Raw genomic sequence first — 17,560 nt, 5'->3', positions numbered from 1 at the left:
AAGCTGAGTATATGAGGTGTACTCACCTTGAAAAAAAAAATTATGGGATGAGGGGGTGTCAGGACATGCAGACCTCCCCCCTCCACTGAATGTGCCCATCATTGAGTAGCATTTATAAATGCCATTTACCTGCCCATTTTCGGTTCCTCCTCCTTTTTATTTTTTTATTGGATGTCAAAAATGGAGGGTTTTTTTTTGTCCTTCAAAATCTCATCTACGATTTCATAGAATACCAAGTGAATTGAATCCGTGCTAATAACGGCTTCGATTCCTTCATTAGCCGCTAGGACCACAGATCTTATCCAAGTCTGTACCTTGCCGGTCAAATATCTCTTTTGATCACAGTGCCGCTAGGCCTAAAAAGCCATCGCACCTACGTCCTTAACCCCCCCCCCCCCCCACCTCAGCCACAGTCCGCCCACTCATGCAGGCCTGGGTAGACGCGCACATCGCGTTACATTTTGTGCTGGCCCATCTCAATATCGCTTTTTGTTTATCTCCCGGTCAGTGCGTTCCGGCGCTGCTGTCACGCGATAGAACTCCTCTCGTATTCAAGTGACGCTATGTGGCGCTGGCGCGGCAGTCGCCATAAGGTCCCTAGATGGAAACTTGTTTCATCTAGGGACCTTAAGTCGCCACACCTGTGGTCTCGCGTCGCGCGCGTACTATCAGCGTCAAATGAAAGCCGAACAGCGGCAAGCCTTTGCGATAGTATAGTGCGTGCCGTCCAGTTATCACCATTGACAGGCACGCGCATCTTGTTCAGCAGCTTTGCGCACATATGCGTGCCCGTTCGTAGTGATAAGTAGACGGTGATAAGTAGACTATCGCGAAGCCTTGCCGCTGTTCGAGTTTCATTTGACGGTGATAGTACATCATCGTCTGACCACAACCAAAGTTCTCGGCAGCACATGCGACTTTGATATTTGTAGGAAGCCGTGTGGCGTTTGGTTTCCTACATATTTTATTTATCTCTGCTCTGGCATGGACGTCCACAGACGCTGTCGTTCTTGCTGGCGTCTTCTCTCGTGCTGTCTCGAACATGCGGAGCAGCTGCGGCACAACTTCGTCTTCTCCGAGACGCTGACGGCTTGCCATAAGGCGCCCCTCTAGCGAGGTAGCCCGTGTTCGAAGGAGCGAACCCTATGAGCAGGTTGTAGGTTCTTCTATTGCGAAGCGCGTTCGACTGCTTTTCGCGGATGGCTTGCAGTCTTCGAGGACGGCGTCAGTGTCGAGGAAAGCCGGCTTTATGCGGTCAATGGAGACACTGTCTTCGCGTCCATTAAGTAGCAGAACGAAATGCTTCGGGCAACGCTTGACGACCTTAAAGAGTCCGTCGTAAGGAGGTTGCAGTGGGGGTCTGATTGCGTCTTGCGCACGAAGACGTGGGTGCAGTCACGGAGCGCACGACTGACGAAACTTGGGCGTGAGTGTTGACGTGCAGCAATAGGTGACACATCTTTCATGGCATTTTTGAGGCGACTGGCATAATCAGCTACGTCCAACGGTGATACTGGTGACGTGTCGAAAAACTGTCCAGGAAGCCTTACGGTAGGGCCAAATACGAGCTCAGCTGAAGAGCGGGACGAGTGGTAGTCGCTCCGTCCAAAGTCACAATGATTGGGAGGCCATTAGCGAAGCTTTGAGTTGGCGGTGAAATTGCTCAACCATGCATGCCATTCGACATCGGGTGGTAGGCCGTCGTCTTGATGTGGTTGACACTAAGCATTCAGGACAAGGTGCAAAAGAGCGCGGAGTCAAATTGACGACCTCGATCCGTTGTGATGGTCTTGGGAACTCCGTAGCGGCTTATCCACCACACGGTGATGAGTCCGCGGGCGACTGACTCTGCCGTGATGTCGGTGAGGGGTAGTGCCTCAGGCCATCGCGTGAACCGTGGTCTACGCAAGTTAGCATATGCCGGCTGTTTTGCGATGGGGGCAAAGGGCCTACGAGGTCCAGGTGCACGTGACTGAACCGCGAGTCAGGAAGCGTGAACGTACCCAGTGGGCTGACCGTGTTGCGCTGTACTTTGGTTAGCTGGCACTTGAGGCAAGCACGTGTCCAGCGGTGGACGTCGAAATTCATTCGGGGCCCTAGATATCGCCCTGTGATGAGGCGCTGAGTCGCACGTATACCGAGGTGCGACAAGGTATGCAAGGCGTCGAAGACTCTGCGGCGAAACGGTGCTGGAACTAAGGGCGAGGACACTCGGTAGAGATGTCGCAATCGAGGGGAATATCGCAGCCTGGAAGTTGGACATTTTCAAACTTGAGGAAGTTCTCTTGGAGTAGCAACACCTGAAGCTCGCTGTCGTCCTGTTGTGCAGTAGCCATGCCTGCAAAATCGACTGGTGTGGGCGCTCATCCATAGTTGCGTTGATTTCTGTTCGGGAAAGCGCGTCAGCAACGGGGTTGTCTTTGCCACTTATGTGCCGGATATCACTCGTGAACTCCGATATGTAGGCAAGCTGGCGGATCTCACGTGGGGTATGGGCAGAGTTGGTAGCGGTCGAGACACGTAAGCGGCTTGTGATCGGTGAGGATATGGAACTGCCGACCTTCTAGGAAGTGACGAAACTGCTTGACAGCAGTTTGCGACAGCAGGCCGCGAGCAGTTTGCGACCGAATGTGCTATAACGACGCTCGGTCTGTGAGAGTTTCCGTGATAAGAAAGCGACCGGCTGCCAAACTCCGTCGACCAACTGCTGCTAGACTGCTCCTATGGCGACTTCCGAGGCGGCCACTGTGAGGGATTCGGCGTGGCGTCGCTGTTGGGTGTGGTGTCGACGGTCAGCCGAAATGAACGGGGCTGAAGAAGCAGAGTTGGCCGTGACGCTTGGTGCGTTGGCGAAAGGACGAGTAGGTGCGCGTTTCCGCTCGAAGTCCGGGTCACCACTTGTAGAAAGACGAGCGGCGTTTGGTTTCCTACATATTTTATTTATCCCCGCTCTGGCATGGACGTCCACAGACGTCGTCGTTCTTGCTGGCGTGATCGTGCTGCCTCGAACACGCGGAGTAGCTGCGGCACAACGTCTGACGGCTTGCCATATATTCTTCAATGAAAACGGGGTTAGTGAGGTGCAGCGCCGCCAAATATCGCGCTGTCATATGTTGGGTTCCCGGTAGACCACGTGCACTACTAGCCACGAGGAGGTCGTGACCGCGGCTATGGCGGCGCCTTCGCTGGCGCCATCTGGCGGAAGAAGCCTATATTTTAAGGTAGCTTTGATCTAGTGCAGCTCATTGGCGATCGACCCATATGTTTGTCAATGTTCCGCGTGAATGTCCCTGCCCGGCTGTCACTCTTTATTGCACCCGTTTAGAGTGTAATCTAGCCTAGCGAACGAGTCGCATGCAGTTAATGATGGACGCGTCTCTTTGAAATATCGCTAAAAGCCGATCTCGAGGTGTCCGGAAACCATGGTGGGAATTAGTTGCCTCGCGCGGAACGTCGTACTGCTAGAGAGTACACTGTAGTACAGCAGCGTGCAATGGACAACTGCTTGAGCCGGATGTTTGGGTCGCCATGCGCAGCTGCACGCATTCTGTTCGCCGGGCGTCACGTTGCGGTTGGCTCGATAAAATTACGAGAACGCGAAACGAACTACGAAAAGAAACACTAGAAATACTGTTTCAAATAGAACGCGTGCGTCGATAGTATGCTTCGCCCTGCGGCTGTAACCATGGGGGAAGGAATAAGCTGCGATGAATCGGCCGTTCTCTCTCTCTCTTTGTCTGTTGCGTGTCGCCATCGTGTTCTTTTTGTTTCGAATGCACGCGGTGCGGTTTCGCGCGGCCGCGTCCGATGAAACTACACGGCGGCATTAGCGCGCGAACGGTCTTCTAGGCCCACGGCTGATATCATTCACAACGGCGTGTACCTCTTGGCGCCGCCTGCCAACATCAGCTGTTGGTCGTTATCTCCCGCGCTTTCCGTTATCGCGGGAATCCGAATAACAGGCCTCCTATAAAGAAAGCTTCACTTTTCGAGACGAGCCCGCTGCAGTGCCCGAGGAAGTTGCACCGCGTACTTCAGTATGGACGTGGGTGAAATTATTTTGTTATTTAGATGGTCGTAAAGGGACAAGTCCAGGTGCATGAACTTGCGTTTACTTTAATCTGGCTGGCGACGAGCTGCTTTGATAGCGTTGTGACTAAACCGATGCCAATCTCGAAAGTGTGCCGCTGTGGGTATTTTGCAGAGTTGTCAGCCCTAGAAAGAGAGAGAACTAAATTGCAAACAAATGCAATTCTTAATTTTTTTCGTGAACATAGTTTATATGTATGAACTATAGTCATTGAGTGTAAGTACATAAATTCATATGCAATGTGATTGTGCATGCATAAATGAATATATATATATATATATATATATATATATATATATATATATATATATATATATATATATATATATATATATATATATATATATATATATATATATATATATATATATATATATATATATATATGTGTGTGTGTGTGTGTGTGTGTGTGTGTGTGTGTGTGTGTGTGAGAGAGAGAGAGAGAGAGAGAGAGAGAGCAGCTAATATCATATAAATACAGTGCTTAGTAGCATAGCCAGAAATTTTCTTCAGGAGGTGGAGGGTTCAACCCTACTTTACGTATGTTTGTGCATGTGTTTGTATGTGTGTGTGTATATATACAATGGCAAATTGAAAAAAATTTCCAGAGAATTCTTTCTTGGCTATGCCCATGGTACTATCTACCTGCATTGTACTTAGTGACATATGGTGACACACATTGGTCTAACATATATGAAAACATCAAGCAACATGTATCACAATTACATGTGTACTGCATTTATACAAATGGGTCATTGGTACATATCTAGATTGCAGATGTCAGTGTAGCTACAAAGGCACTATCATGAGAGCCATTTCAGTTTAAAAAAGTGCAGATAGACCCACTTAGTTGAGAATGAGGTAATATCATGATCAACGAGGCAGCACAATCAACAGAAAAGCAAGAGTTATCATTGTACTTTTGGGTGAAGTGTATTACCTGGAAATCTTGGATCGTCGGTGTGTTGGCACTCTTACAAGTCAATTTTGATGTTGAATTTTGCATTTAGATGTTTCTTTGGACAGCATTTGTCAGGTTATGCTTAACATGGCCAAAGAATTTGAGTTATTAGAGCCATCAGTCCATATCAGAAGTAGCATAATGACAGTGCTAAAAACACTTCCATATGAGGAAACACTGCTGAGCACTTTTGAAGTTATGTCATCCTTCTGTAAATTGAAATGTGCCCTGGACATGGTGCTTTCAGAAATGCATGTCACTAACTTACAAAGCAAAATATGCACCAGAAGCTGCTTCTTTTTCAAACTGGGTCTATGTTAAGTAAAGGATTTGTATTAAACTTAAACCTCCATGAAACGAATTCAGATATAACAATATATTGTTTATAACAAAGTAAGTGAAGAATGGTCTTGCAATGAATATACCTTTATTACAAATGGAAACATACCTTTATAAGGAATTTTTGGATATAACAAACTTATTTTTATGTAAAATGCAACTTTGTTTTAAGGAGGTATGAAGGTATTCACTTCTGTTTCTTATTGTTTGTTGATCATGGCAACCTGATTTTTGCGACAATAACAAAGCACTCAAAGGTATTAGAACTGAAATCAATATGTTATCCCGGGCCCTACTTTTCATGCTCACGACAAGGTGCTTGTAATGACAGTATACTGCTTCGGGCTAGCTCGTACACTTCGTGCTATCACTTGCTAGCTGCTTATGCAAGGGGTAATAGGCAACTACTCATTTGTAGCAAGAGGCCACAGAAAAATTCATGGCAGTTTCTCAAAAAAGGAAAGCACCTGGTTGAAGAAACATTTGGAGATTGAACCCGGAAACATCGCGCAGGATTGCGCAGAACTCTATAGCAATAATTTGCGCCCATGTGCTTTGAGTTTTTTACTACTTTGTAGGGATGAGCGAATAATCGGAAATTTCAAAGAACACATCAAATAGAATTGTATTTGATTTGGTGCACAATTGACTAGTGCAAATTTGAATAATCAAATATTTTTTAATAGTCTTCAAATAATTAGCACTAATAGGAAAACACCACGAGAACAACATGTTGTAAAAGTGAGGGATCATTTTTCTTTTTTTTTTTAAATTGGTGAATCGCCAAGGCGCATCCAATTCAAACTTGTACGGTAATGCCAAAGGATAGGCAGAGTCTGTCTTTCACTCGTCATTGTCTGTGTGTGTTAGCACAGTTAATGAGCCTAACTAGCCCGACTTAGTGCCTTGCTTTAAGGCGAAGTGTTACTGAAGCGAATGCGTCCTCTATTCACCATCACTTTCATGACATTTGTGGTCATTCACCAAACATTAACTTTTTGATTTTAGTGTTATTTAAAAGCTGGTGACTGAGTATCCCCTCAAATACTGGAGTAATTGCTGTAATTACTTCACCACATTGAAGGCTGTAGTTGTATGGGCATACTTCAATTTACGTTATTGTGGCATCTTTTGTTGGTTAAACGTAACGGTAGTATTACGTTCTCAAAACCTGTGAATACTTGTTAAACAAAAAAAAATGTAACATTTCAGACTTGTCTTCAAAGTGGTTGCCATATTTGAAAGCTATTCGAATAGGATGCGATTCATATTTGATTTGGTTATAAATTTTCACTATTTGCACACCCCTTACTAATTTGCCCTCGCACTGGTTCGTCTCAGGGTCTATTCCTGGACGAAGACAAATTTTTTTCAACTTGAAGTGTTCTTTTCTGAGAAGTCCACATAGATTTCCTTGTGGCTCTGTACTACAAACGGGTGGTTGTTCATTATTTCTTTCATGATACTTCTGCCACCTTGCGGGATTCCGTGCAACTCAATTACAATATCGCTGGCTGCTTTATGCATGGTTACTTGGCGCCTTGAAGTTTAACGAATTGACTGCGGCGCCTGTTTATCTGCACAGGTGAGCAACATTGTGAGCCTGTACCGGGAGATTGCACGCGTGCCGGAGGCACGTGATGCATTTGTGCATCTGGGCCAGGACGGTCAGTCTTTGACTGTGCACACTCTGTGGGAAGTGCGCGATGTGGAACAAGGGGAACAGGCCCTCTTCTGTCGCCACCACCTGGGTCTGTTGGATGATGAGAACAAGCTCAGCTTCCAGGCCATTGGCCATCCCCAGGAATGTTCGTCGGAGTGAGTTTTCACTTCTTTCAAAGGAGGGATGATGCACTGAATGTATCGGCATGTACATCGTGACTCAAGATTAGGCTCAATGAGCCAATGCTGAGAGAGCCACATATAAACGCACTCATCGATTCACCGACTAAATGATTTCCCATTGAGGTCTAAATATGAAAGCTCATTCACATACTGAGTAAAACGAGTAAAAATAAAATTATTTTTCTAACAGAACAGAAAATTAATTATTAACAATATCAAAACCATCGCACTTGCGGTGAGAAGGCTTGGCCAGCGATAAAATGTGCATAAACAAAATAGGGATGGCGATGTCATGTTGAAACTCTCGCACAAATCGCTGTGACATCCGAGATTTCGACGATGTCCACTATGGCCTATGTAGTTTGTAATCGGCAAATATGAAGTACATTGTCCTTTGAGCCAGCCAAAGACTTGACATACCAATTTCAGCATATTTTGTTAAACCATTGCAGAGGGGGAGGACAGATAGAAATTTATGGGGTCATGTGCAGAAATTTCGGTGTAAAAATAAAGATGAATCTTCCACCTTGATTTTTCTCTTCTGTTAATGAATCTGTAATGGTATAATTAGCAATATAGCTTCGAAGTATAATTAAGCGGTATAAACTGACTTATTGTTTTACTTTGGTGTCTCTTTGACGCTTCATAGAGAGTATTTACTCTAAATGTTCGAGCTGGACATAGTATTGGAATTCGTTTCTTCCGTTTTACCGTTCCTATATTTGTGATTTCCTCCGTTTTTTTTTTCTGCAGAATCCTTACAGCATTTTCTCAGTCTGGGTGCCACAAGGCAGTCCTGAGGAAAGTCACTAAGAAAGGAGAAACCAAACAGATGATGGAGGTTTGTATCTCATGTTTACTTGTTTTTGGGGCAAGAGCAATGATTACGCATGATAATGAATACAGTGGATTTATATGTTTGCCTTAACATTCTTATGTTGTAACGGAGCTCTAGAGTGAATGTACAGATATTTTTTTTTTGAAGTGTGTTCTTGCTGCATGCATAATTTGCAATTTATTTTCCTTTCTTAAGCATATTACGGTTCACTATGTTCAAGTAAGAAAAGTTTGGCCAATGTGCATTTGCTTTTGATATAGTGAAAATTGTTCAGACCATGAAAAATCAGTGTAAGAGAGTGACCTAACCTGATCTTTTTTAGCAACTGCCACAGGAAGCAAACCAAACCCACCAGGCCTGCGTGCAACGCGCGGCATAGTCACAGCGAAAGCTGAAAGAGCAGCCTTTCAGAGCCTTCTCTTAACTCTCTTTGGGTAACTGCTAGAAGCACTCTTGTTGAGTACACACAAAGCCATAAATAATCATAATTTTTGTGTAGTAGGCTGACATTCACTGTGCTATTCTTCATCATTCTTCGGAGAAGCGTGGTATCCGCTACGCACTTGTAAGGAATTTGGTGCAAATATTTTATGCAGTGGCTGTCGACAATGAGGATTTATGCCTGAAGTGGGTATGCGTTACAGTTAATGGGTGATCAAGTACAAGCATTTGTAATGGGTTGGAGCATTGGACGATCAACTCTTATGCAATGCGCATTGTGTGATGACTGGTTGTTTCTTCGCTGTTCTAAAACGCTTTATTACTCATATTAACGCAATTCCTTTGCCGACATGGGTTGGAGCATTGGACGATCCACTCGTTCGCAATTCGCATTGTGTGATGACTGGTTGTTCCTTCTCTGCCCAAGGCCAGCTTGCAAAGTTGTCCCAAGCACTGGCATGGCTCAATGGTAGAATAGTGGGCTGGCACAAAAGGGACCCGGCTTCGAATCTCATTGTGTCCTTGGAGTTACTTTATTTACTGAGCTTTTTTTTTTTTATTTCGTGCGATAGTGGTTACGGACACCGGCGACGGCGGCGAACAACTACGGTGCAGCACGCGACCCATGCTGCGACCTCATAATAGCTTTCCCTGTAAAAAGATGCAACACCAATTAAAATGTAGAGTAAATTAAGGCATACTTTTAAAGTTGAAGCAACTATGATTTTTCACAGGCACAAGAGAAACCCACAACCTACGCACGGGGCTTGCAATGCTCTACCAATAAAGCTAGAGGCTGCCTCCATTTACTTTCTTTTGCATTTGCGTATGTGTACTATATGTCTTGGCCACCTATGATGTTTCAAGTTGTATTATGTAGATGTATCACCCATATACAGAGACTGAAATTGTTTTTCTTATTTCCGTGGGGCATTCTAGCCAAATGGTCACCTCTAAATCACCTTCAAATTTGAATTTTGAAGGTTTACAAGCTCCACTGTACGGGAGCATGTGTCTTTCTGCGGACTGGAGGTCAAATGTGCTTGATGGAATTACATCCTATTCTTCTGGCATTTCTTGTTTTACTGAAGTGTTGACACTCTCGCTCAGTTTTGGGACCAGAACATGAGGTTGGACTCGGTCGACCTGGAGGCCGTGAATGCTCATGGCAAGGTCCATGAAAGTGGTGAGCTCTTATCCTCATTACACATCTTTGATGGACCATTATAATAAATGTATTGTCTGGAACACACATAGTATGATGCACAAGCAATACCTAATGTAGGACTTTGGACATGGAGCTGAATCTTTTGGAGTAGATTTACCTCAGTTTCTGTCTTTTCTGTCTGTATGTGACTGTTTTCTGTTTGTCTTGCCATAAGAATGAATATTTTGCCATATCGATGCTTGTTCGTGTGGAGGCAGGACCTGTCAAGCTGCCATCAAGTGGCATAATCCTGCCATCCTTGCTGTTTAGCTACGCCAAAGTATACTATTCATGTGGTAAAAATAAACTTTTTCACTTCGTTTCAAAAGTATTGTTGCCACTGTCTTCATGAAGTGCAGTTGTGACAAAATAGGACAAGTGTGCAGCAGAAAATTTTCCTCTGAGCTAAAGGTACTCGTAAATAGAGCCATTTAATTAAGCTGAGCATGCTAGAATGGTATGACAGTGTAAGAAAACATTTCGGTTTTAACGGACACAAATTTTGAAGCAGGATTGAACCACAGTAAATCTTCATAGGACTCCGTAAGTTGTCCCAGTAGCAGGGACTGTAATGCCAGTCTTGCAGCAGTGTGCAATTGTGACTACAGCGCACAAAGTTCCGTACTTGCCCTATTAACCAAGACTGTGCTCAGTGTGACTAACATTATCCCAACAGTGTGTGGGAAAAGCCTTTCAAAAACATTCCCTACGTACAAAGTGGGAACTTGCCCTCCTGTCTATTCATCCATTGCTTCCTGTGTTAACCTTATAACGCATCTACATTTACTGGTTAAGGTTGCGGGCACAATATTATAAAGTGAATGCCCATAAAAAAAAACTATGTTTTGTTCCTGGTAATTGTCGTGTGCAGGAACATTCAGCAGCTTCTCGTGGTCTAACAGCGAGAACCAGCTGCTCTACATCGCTGAGAAAAAGCAGCCTAAGCGAGCCTCCTACTTCTGCCGCACTGAACAAGAAGTTGAAAAGGTGCGTGAGTTTCAACCTTGACCTGAAGTTGTGGCTTGGGTGTTTAGATCAGGGCTAAATCCCTGCAAAAGGCCGGAGGTCCAGCTGGCAAAAGCACATTGAAAACCCATCTTCCAAAATAGTGCTATGTTCCATACTACTGCTGCAATTTACAATGCTATTTCTGTAATTTGCAAAAATTTTACTATTTGTATGTCCACTTGTACTCGCACTGCGTTCATTTTTCTTTATGTTGTGCTAGTACTGCAAACCCAACAGAATAACGTGGTGCGGGTTTCAAAAAGTTGATATAAGTATATCCTCCTTCCTTCACACTTGCACTTAGTGAACCCCTGTAGCACTTTTTAGTGCATGCAAAGAGGCACCTTTGAAAAACTGACTCTGAAACAACCGGATAGCATGAAATGCATCTTGCATAACACGTTCATTGTGGCAAGCTTTCTCGAGGTCTCGTTTCATATGCGGAGTGACCGATTGGTGGGCCACTCAGCATATCTGCCAGATGCGCCGTTGGAGAAAGATGGCATAATGGCGTCTAACACCGGAAAAAAATTTCTTCTGGATATATATGACCTCTTGGCAGCAAGGACCGTACCTCTGCATTCATGTGTGATGAAGTTGTCGCATCAGCAAGCAGAGGTGCGCTCGTAAAATCACGTCCGCATAGGAGTAGCACAGGCTGTGATCCGGCGACCCACACCGCAGTGAACGTGTTAATCCACACTGAGCCAGAAACATTGTATGTCATCCACTTAGGAAATAGTGCAGAGGTTCGCTCTAAGCCCAAGTAGGCACACATGTTGCCTTTTAGATATGTGTGCAGTATCATCCACTGTTAAAGGGAATACTGTGACGATGGCTTGTCACATTGCAGGACCCATAACTGTAGGTAGACGTACAATTGTTCGCACACGGCATTAGTGTTTTTTAATAAGAGCCAGAACAGTCAACCAGCACTAGTCTTATGAAAACGTAAGCGTCTATGCTTCTGCCAGAAAACAAAATTCCGACATAGTGCACACGAAAGTGTTCCATTCAACAGTGAACCCATCTGTAAATGACATGAGAATTTTTAAATTCACAACCTATAAATAAACGCTGATGTGCATGACATAAAAAACAAACAAGAAGACAACAAAGTTATGATGCTAATTGTGACGATAATGCGTTTTTTTTTTTTTTGCAGGGTACGCAGTTCTTGCACAGAGACAACTGGGGCGAGTGCCACAAGGAACACTGCCAGCCCGTGGTGTGCACCATCAATGTGTACAGCAGCGCCATCAATGTGCTCGACAACATGCCCGAGAAAATCTCACCGGGACAGGCTGTGTGGGCTCCCGAGGACGTGGGAATTGTCTTTGTTGGCTGGGAAGGAGATCCATGGAAGCTGGGGCTGGTCTACACGAACAACCGCAGGCATGGGGTTTCCCTTACTTCCAAGTGCTTTGGCTGGTTCGCTACACTCAAACCCCCATATAACGAAATAGCGGTTATGACGAATTAAATAAAAGATACGCTAGCAATAGATGTGGCGTTAGGAATAAACCTCTATAACGAATTTTCGGATGTGACGAACTGATTTTCTTGGAGATACAACTTTGTTATAAAGGAGGTTTGAGTGTACTATAAATGGGAAGTGCTTCACAATTGGCGGCAGTGTGCTACTGATTTAAAGATTGGGCTTTCGTGCCAGTCACGGCAGTCACATTTTTATGGAAGCAGTATGTCAGAGGCTTGTGGACTGTTTGATGTCAGAGCACGTTAGAGAGCCCCAGGCGGTCAAAATTCTTCGAAGCCCTCCACTATGGCTTCTCTCATAATGTAGACAGATGAAAAATTTGTGCACATGAGGTGCAGCTGGAGCAGAGGTTTTGACAAGCGCACTTACCTTTTATAGGGCTTCAACGTTCAAAAAGACAAGCCGGTTTGTTGAAACGTCGGCTTCAGCGACACCTCACGTTCGTGAAATTCTCATCCTTTCAGGCTTCCATCTCACACTGTTTTCTCTTCTTTTTTTAAATGTCATAACCTAAGTGAATAATGTCGTATAATGTGGCAGTAATGTGCTAAAAAACTAATGAGGAGCTTAAGCTCCACCACTACTATAATAATATTACTGTTTGCAGAATGCCAAATGATGATTATACCCATTAGCTGTAAAGAAATCATTGTATTTAGCTCTGTCACATTTGAATACATGCTTCACACACATTGCAACATGTGTGTGAATATGCAGGACTTTTTAAGTGGATGCTGTTGTTGGATTGTGCCCGTGGTGGATTGCCCGACTCCTGGAAGGGGCAGATCTTGTACAATAAACCGCGTTGTAATGTTAGTTGAGTAAGCAATGCTAGTAGCCATGTAATTATTACTTTTATGGCATGCTTCCAGATTGTAAAATTGAATCCAAGCAACATCTATATTGCAACATATGGAATAGCGCATAAAACTAGAAAATACCGCACAGACAGAGAGTAAAGAGCGCTGACCAAGTTTCTAAAAACCTTAGTTCAGCCTTGGTCAATCCAAGTGATGACATGATGACACATTCCTTTCCCATACAAGCAATCTCTACCACCTCAACTATTTCCCTGATGCACTGGTATTTGTGGTGGTAAACAATGCCACTTTTATCAAACTGAGGTGTGCAAAGCCGAGTACACCAGTGCGTAGGCTTATCACCGCAGTTACCGCAGTGTAAGTTGAGATGTTCCTAATTTTTCTCCATTATGTTCTTGTTGTGCTCTTTTAGCCTCATGTTAGCGCATCTGCCTGTCTGCCCTATGTATTCGTCTCCGCAAGACAATGGCACCCGATACACAACGCCCTCGTCACAAGGCACAAACCGATTTCGTTGTTCAGTACTGCACAATTTTGCTTCTTTGCTACTGCATGGCTTCGTTTTCTTGCAAAGAAGTGAAAGTTTTAATGGAGCCGAAAATACTACATCATCGACACCTTCACATTTTCCTATCTTTTTCAGGTTATGGAACGTCTGATGAATATACGGGATAACGGCTATTTTCTTGTATGCGTCTAAAACCTGCCACACCATTCTTGTCACGCTGCTTCCCTGTTTTGATCTTTTTCAGCAAGCCTTTAGCCACAGAGACCACAAGTGTTTCTGGGTATCCCTCCTCAGATTGCACAATTTAAGCAGGAATTTATGCTTGGCATGAATTCTTCTCAGCTCATTTGTTGAAATGCCTTGATGTTTTGGTCAGTTCTCGTCAGCTCTGGAAAACTTGAACTGCTGACAAGTGTTTAACGGTTAATCAGAGATCCTTGACCGTCTGATTTTGTCAAGTATATTTATAATTTTTTTTCATGCAGATCCCGCCTGTATTTCTACGAGTTCGAGACAGACAGTTATGGTAAGTACCACACATTATCTTTGATCTCTAACCTGCTGGCTCTTTCAAGATGTAGAGCATGATACGAATCGCCTTCTTGATAGAATGCGTATGTCGCATTAAAATGCAAGCTGTGTGCTTAGCCGAAATTTAAAGCTTCCTGCTTTTCGTTGGATTGTCGCAAGCACAAAAAATACCGTTCATGCGAAATTAGAAATCATTGAATAAGGAACGTTGTTGCAGGTGATGTGTCAGCTTAAGGACTGGTCTTCGTAAGGGCACTTGCCCCTGGCAAAGGTTCATCCTCTTACTGAATTATTGGCTCTGGCAACATTCTCTATTCAGAAGTTTCTCGTCAATTCAAGCCTCAATCTTTGCCCAAACTTCTGCATTGTGTGAGAGCACTACATCATAATCTGCAGAGTAATTGGGACTTTCTTCGTACAGTTGGGATCATCAAGGATCATTGCGCCAAAATGATATATTTTGGTTTTACATGAAAACGTGGTATTTTACATAACGTAATAATTCATCGTCCAACTAGTTTTCACCAGATGTTGGTGAAGACCTTAAATGTTCTAAATTGTTACTATCTCTTATGCCGCCTTTCACTCGCAGTGCGTTTTCTGATGGAAAAATTTTCCCGAGTGATGGGCAGGGGTGCCCACCATTTTTTTTTTCATTCCTTGTCTATCTTTAGCCACCATTGGCGACACAAACAAGAGCATCTGCTCGCCACGGATTAGCCCGGATGGAAATTCTCTTGTTTACCTGCAGTCGGAGGTTGGAGGTCCCCACTTTCAAGCCTGCCAGCTGGTCAAGGTATTTCGATGTTACACCTTGGCATTATGATTACAGCATATTGTAGAAAGGGACACAAAAATTTTATTCTGATTTTTTAAAGCTTCCTCTCTGGGTGAAGTACAAGGCACATTTGATGTACAACTGCAGAGGGGGGAAAAAAGGACTACTATCAGCACATTTGCAGCCTCGCCGTAAAAGCTTAGCCATTCTGGTAGTGCAGTGGTGATGGTACTTGTGGCTCCCTCAAATTACAATGTATTTGACTGCCGTAAAATGCTGAGCGAGCGCCCCCTCCCTTTTTCAGAAGATCTGAAATATGCGCCAAATAAGCACCAATGACCGGTCCGGCCCTGAGCCCTCCCCCCAAATCTGGCCAAATTATCCATCACCATAGGTGGTGCCCCCTTGCACAGAATCTTATGGTAGCTTTTTTTCATTTAATTTTGTTGTTTACTTCATTTTTTTTTAATGTAACCAACCTCCTTCCCTTGTGGCACCCTGTTGTGGGTCTTGAGGACACTCAAGTATATAAATAAATAACTAAATAAAGGACGGGCTTAATTCCAGGTGCAACGATCACTTTTTAATGGACGAAGCAAAATACTGGAGGTCCATATGCTGTCTCAGTATTCCATCTGGTCGAAATTGTCTGGAAACTTCTACTACAGCCTATCTCATAGCCTGGGTAACTTAAAGACGTTAAACTTGTAAACCAAACCAGAAGGAAAAGCTAAATAAATTCTACTGTAGATCGTTTTAGAAAAATTTCATTTTTCAAATGTGTGATTGATTAGATAAGGGACGTGAATTTTGCACGGTGGAAAATTTCATGCCTAATTATTTTGCAGTGCTCTTGGGAGACTAAGCAGACGTTAGTTATAATCGACAGGATCAGCACGCCAGTAGGTGAGTGACCAGCAGTCCTGTGGCAAACAATCGCATTTGAGTCTTTTTGTGATGCTTGCCCAATTTACAGTTTGCATGGTGGTGTAGCCTCTTGCAAAACCTTGATTGCACGGCTTTATGCGTCCTGCGACTGAGCGTAAAAGACTTCGGAACAAACGCCGAGTGCGACATACTAAAGTAAATGAACACTCAATCAACGTGCTTTGCCTGTCCTACTGTATTTGAATGCAGAGGCTTTAAGTGAGAAAGTGAGAGGTTTGAAATGATGAAGAGTCTCACTCGAATCGAGTGCGTTGCTCATCGAAAGTCTAGTGCCTGAGCCTAGGTGTTTTTATTGTTTTTGTTTCAATAACTGAAATTACTTGATTCTAGCTTTTATTCTCGTGAGTTGGACTTGAAATTTGAAAGTGTTCTTGATGACTAAACTTCACTCCAGGCAATGAGTTCCCTGGCCTCTACCTGAATGCACTGCCACAGAATTGCTTCATTGGTGACGGAAGTACTGTCGTACTTTCCACTTGCTGGCACAGCAAATGGGTAAGTGCCTCAGAAGTGTGTTTCATCACGTACGCCATGCGCTATTTTACTTTTTTGCTGGAGCATGTTTTCACCGAATCGCCACGGTCATTAAGCTTAACAAAACATGTTGAGGCTATCTGCTGGTGCACATTTTTTTTTTTGAAAAATATCCAGCATTAAGCTTTGAACACAAGCACACACACACACACGCATACAAACGCACTTGTATTCAAAATTTAGCACTGGATGTTCTTCAAAAGAAAAAATATGTTCATAAGTCAACACTTAGTGCAACATGTGTTTGCAGCATGCAAAATGTTTTTTAGCACTTTCACTGACATGCACCATGATCAGTATCACACATTCTTGAGTTATATTTGCACAAGTGACTACCCTAGAACGTATGAGGAAACGTGTTCAAATAGTGAGTACATTTGAACCGTGGCATATGATTCAGTTGCTTTTGTACTGGCGAGTCCACACGTTCGAATATGGGAGTCTCGTGCCTCTCCTGACGTGTCACTATATTTTCTTTTCTGTAGGAGGTTATCGGAGTCAACCTCAATTTTGGCACTATCACGAAGCTCAGCAAGGGTAGGTAACTGTGACACCCTTCACTGAATCTTGCCCTACACATTTTCTCTATTGTTCCTGCAATATGAACGCTACATTCTACCATGCACAGATGAAACCGTAGGCTGCTGGCAAGTTCTGACAGTCAAAGAGAACTTCATTGTCGCCTGCATTTCAGCTCTCAATTCAACACCTCATGTGGTGAGTTGCATCATTCTATTACTACAGTTTGTACTCAAACTCTTCATTTTACACATTAAAAAAAACTATCAAGTGTCCCATATGACCATGCTTTGGATTGCAGTGGCATAGCCAGAAGTTTTTTTAAGGGGTCTCCTGCTGGTATGTGTGGCAACCTTACCTTCTTCCATAGTCAGTTTATTTACACTGCGTTTGGCTGTGTTAACGTACTGATCAAATGCAGTTGAGCCGCTTTATAAGAGGCATGTTCTGGGCAGCAGTTCTTGTCTTTTATGAGATGTTTCTTGTAAGCAGGGTACTGCGTATGCATTTTCCTATCAACCCGTAGTTTACTTTACGCACGCTTGTGTCTCTTATACCCATTTGTCTCTTATATCACTGTCCTTCCTAAAGGAGTTCGACTGCCAATGTAGTAAAACACGCCACATTCACCTCTAGGCAACTGAGAAAATAGAGGTGCTGTACATGATTCCGTGGCTGTGCAAGCAATAACAAG

The 17,560-nt window shown here is 43.8% G+C and overlaps 1 protein-coding gene across 3 annotated transcripts in view; it reads left to right on the top strand.

The window, feature by feature from the left end:
- The window catches only part of LOC119174169 (acylamino-acid-releasing enzyme-like), a 29,168-nt gene that overhangs the window by 5,300 nt on the left and 6,308 nt on the right, over positions 1–17,560 (top strand). For 2 of the 3 annotated variants that reach the window (XM_075885130.1, XM_075885131.1), the window contains exons 3-13: positions 6,976–7,208; positions 7,989–8,076; positions 9,625–9,700; positions 10,593–10,708; positions 11,895–12,124; positions 14,042–14,082; positions 14,762–14,883; positions 15,714–15,771; positions 16,208–16,308; positions 16,833–16,884; positions 16,976–17,064. In XM_075885130.1, the coding sequence (XP_075741245.1) occupies positions 6,976–7,208; positions 7,989–8,076; positions 9,625–9,700; positions 10,593–10,708; positions 11,895–12,124; positions 14,042–14,082; positions 14,762–14,883; positions 15,714–15,771; positions 16,208–16,308; positions 16,833–16,884; positions 16,976–17,064 (1,206 nt within the window). Of the gene's footprint in view, positions 1–3,852; positions 4,046–6,975; positions 7,209–7,988; positions 8,077–9,624; positions 9,701–10,592; positions 10,709–11,894; positions 12,125–14,041; positions 14,083–14,761; positions 14,884–15,713; positions 15,772–16,207; positions 16,309–16,832; positions 16,885–16,975; positions 17,065–17,560 lie in introns of those variants that run through there. The other variant, XM_075885132.1, reaches the window with a different exon arrangement.

Source organism: Rhipicephalus microplus, unplaced genomic scaffold, assembly GCF_043290135.1.
Source record: "Rhipicephalus microplus isolate Deutch F79 unplaced genomic scaffold, USDA_Rmic scaffold_72, whole genome shotgun sequence".
NCBI classification, from domain to species: domain Eukaryota; kingdom Metazoa; phylum Arthropoda; class Arachnida; order Ixodida; family Ixodidae; genus Rhipicephalus; species Rhipicephalus microplus.
The sequence above is the reverse complement of the archived record's forward strand: the minus strand, read 5'-3'. Positions and strand labels throughout refer to the sequence as shown.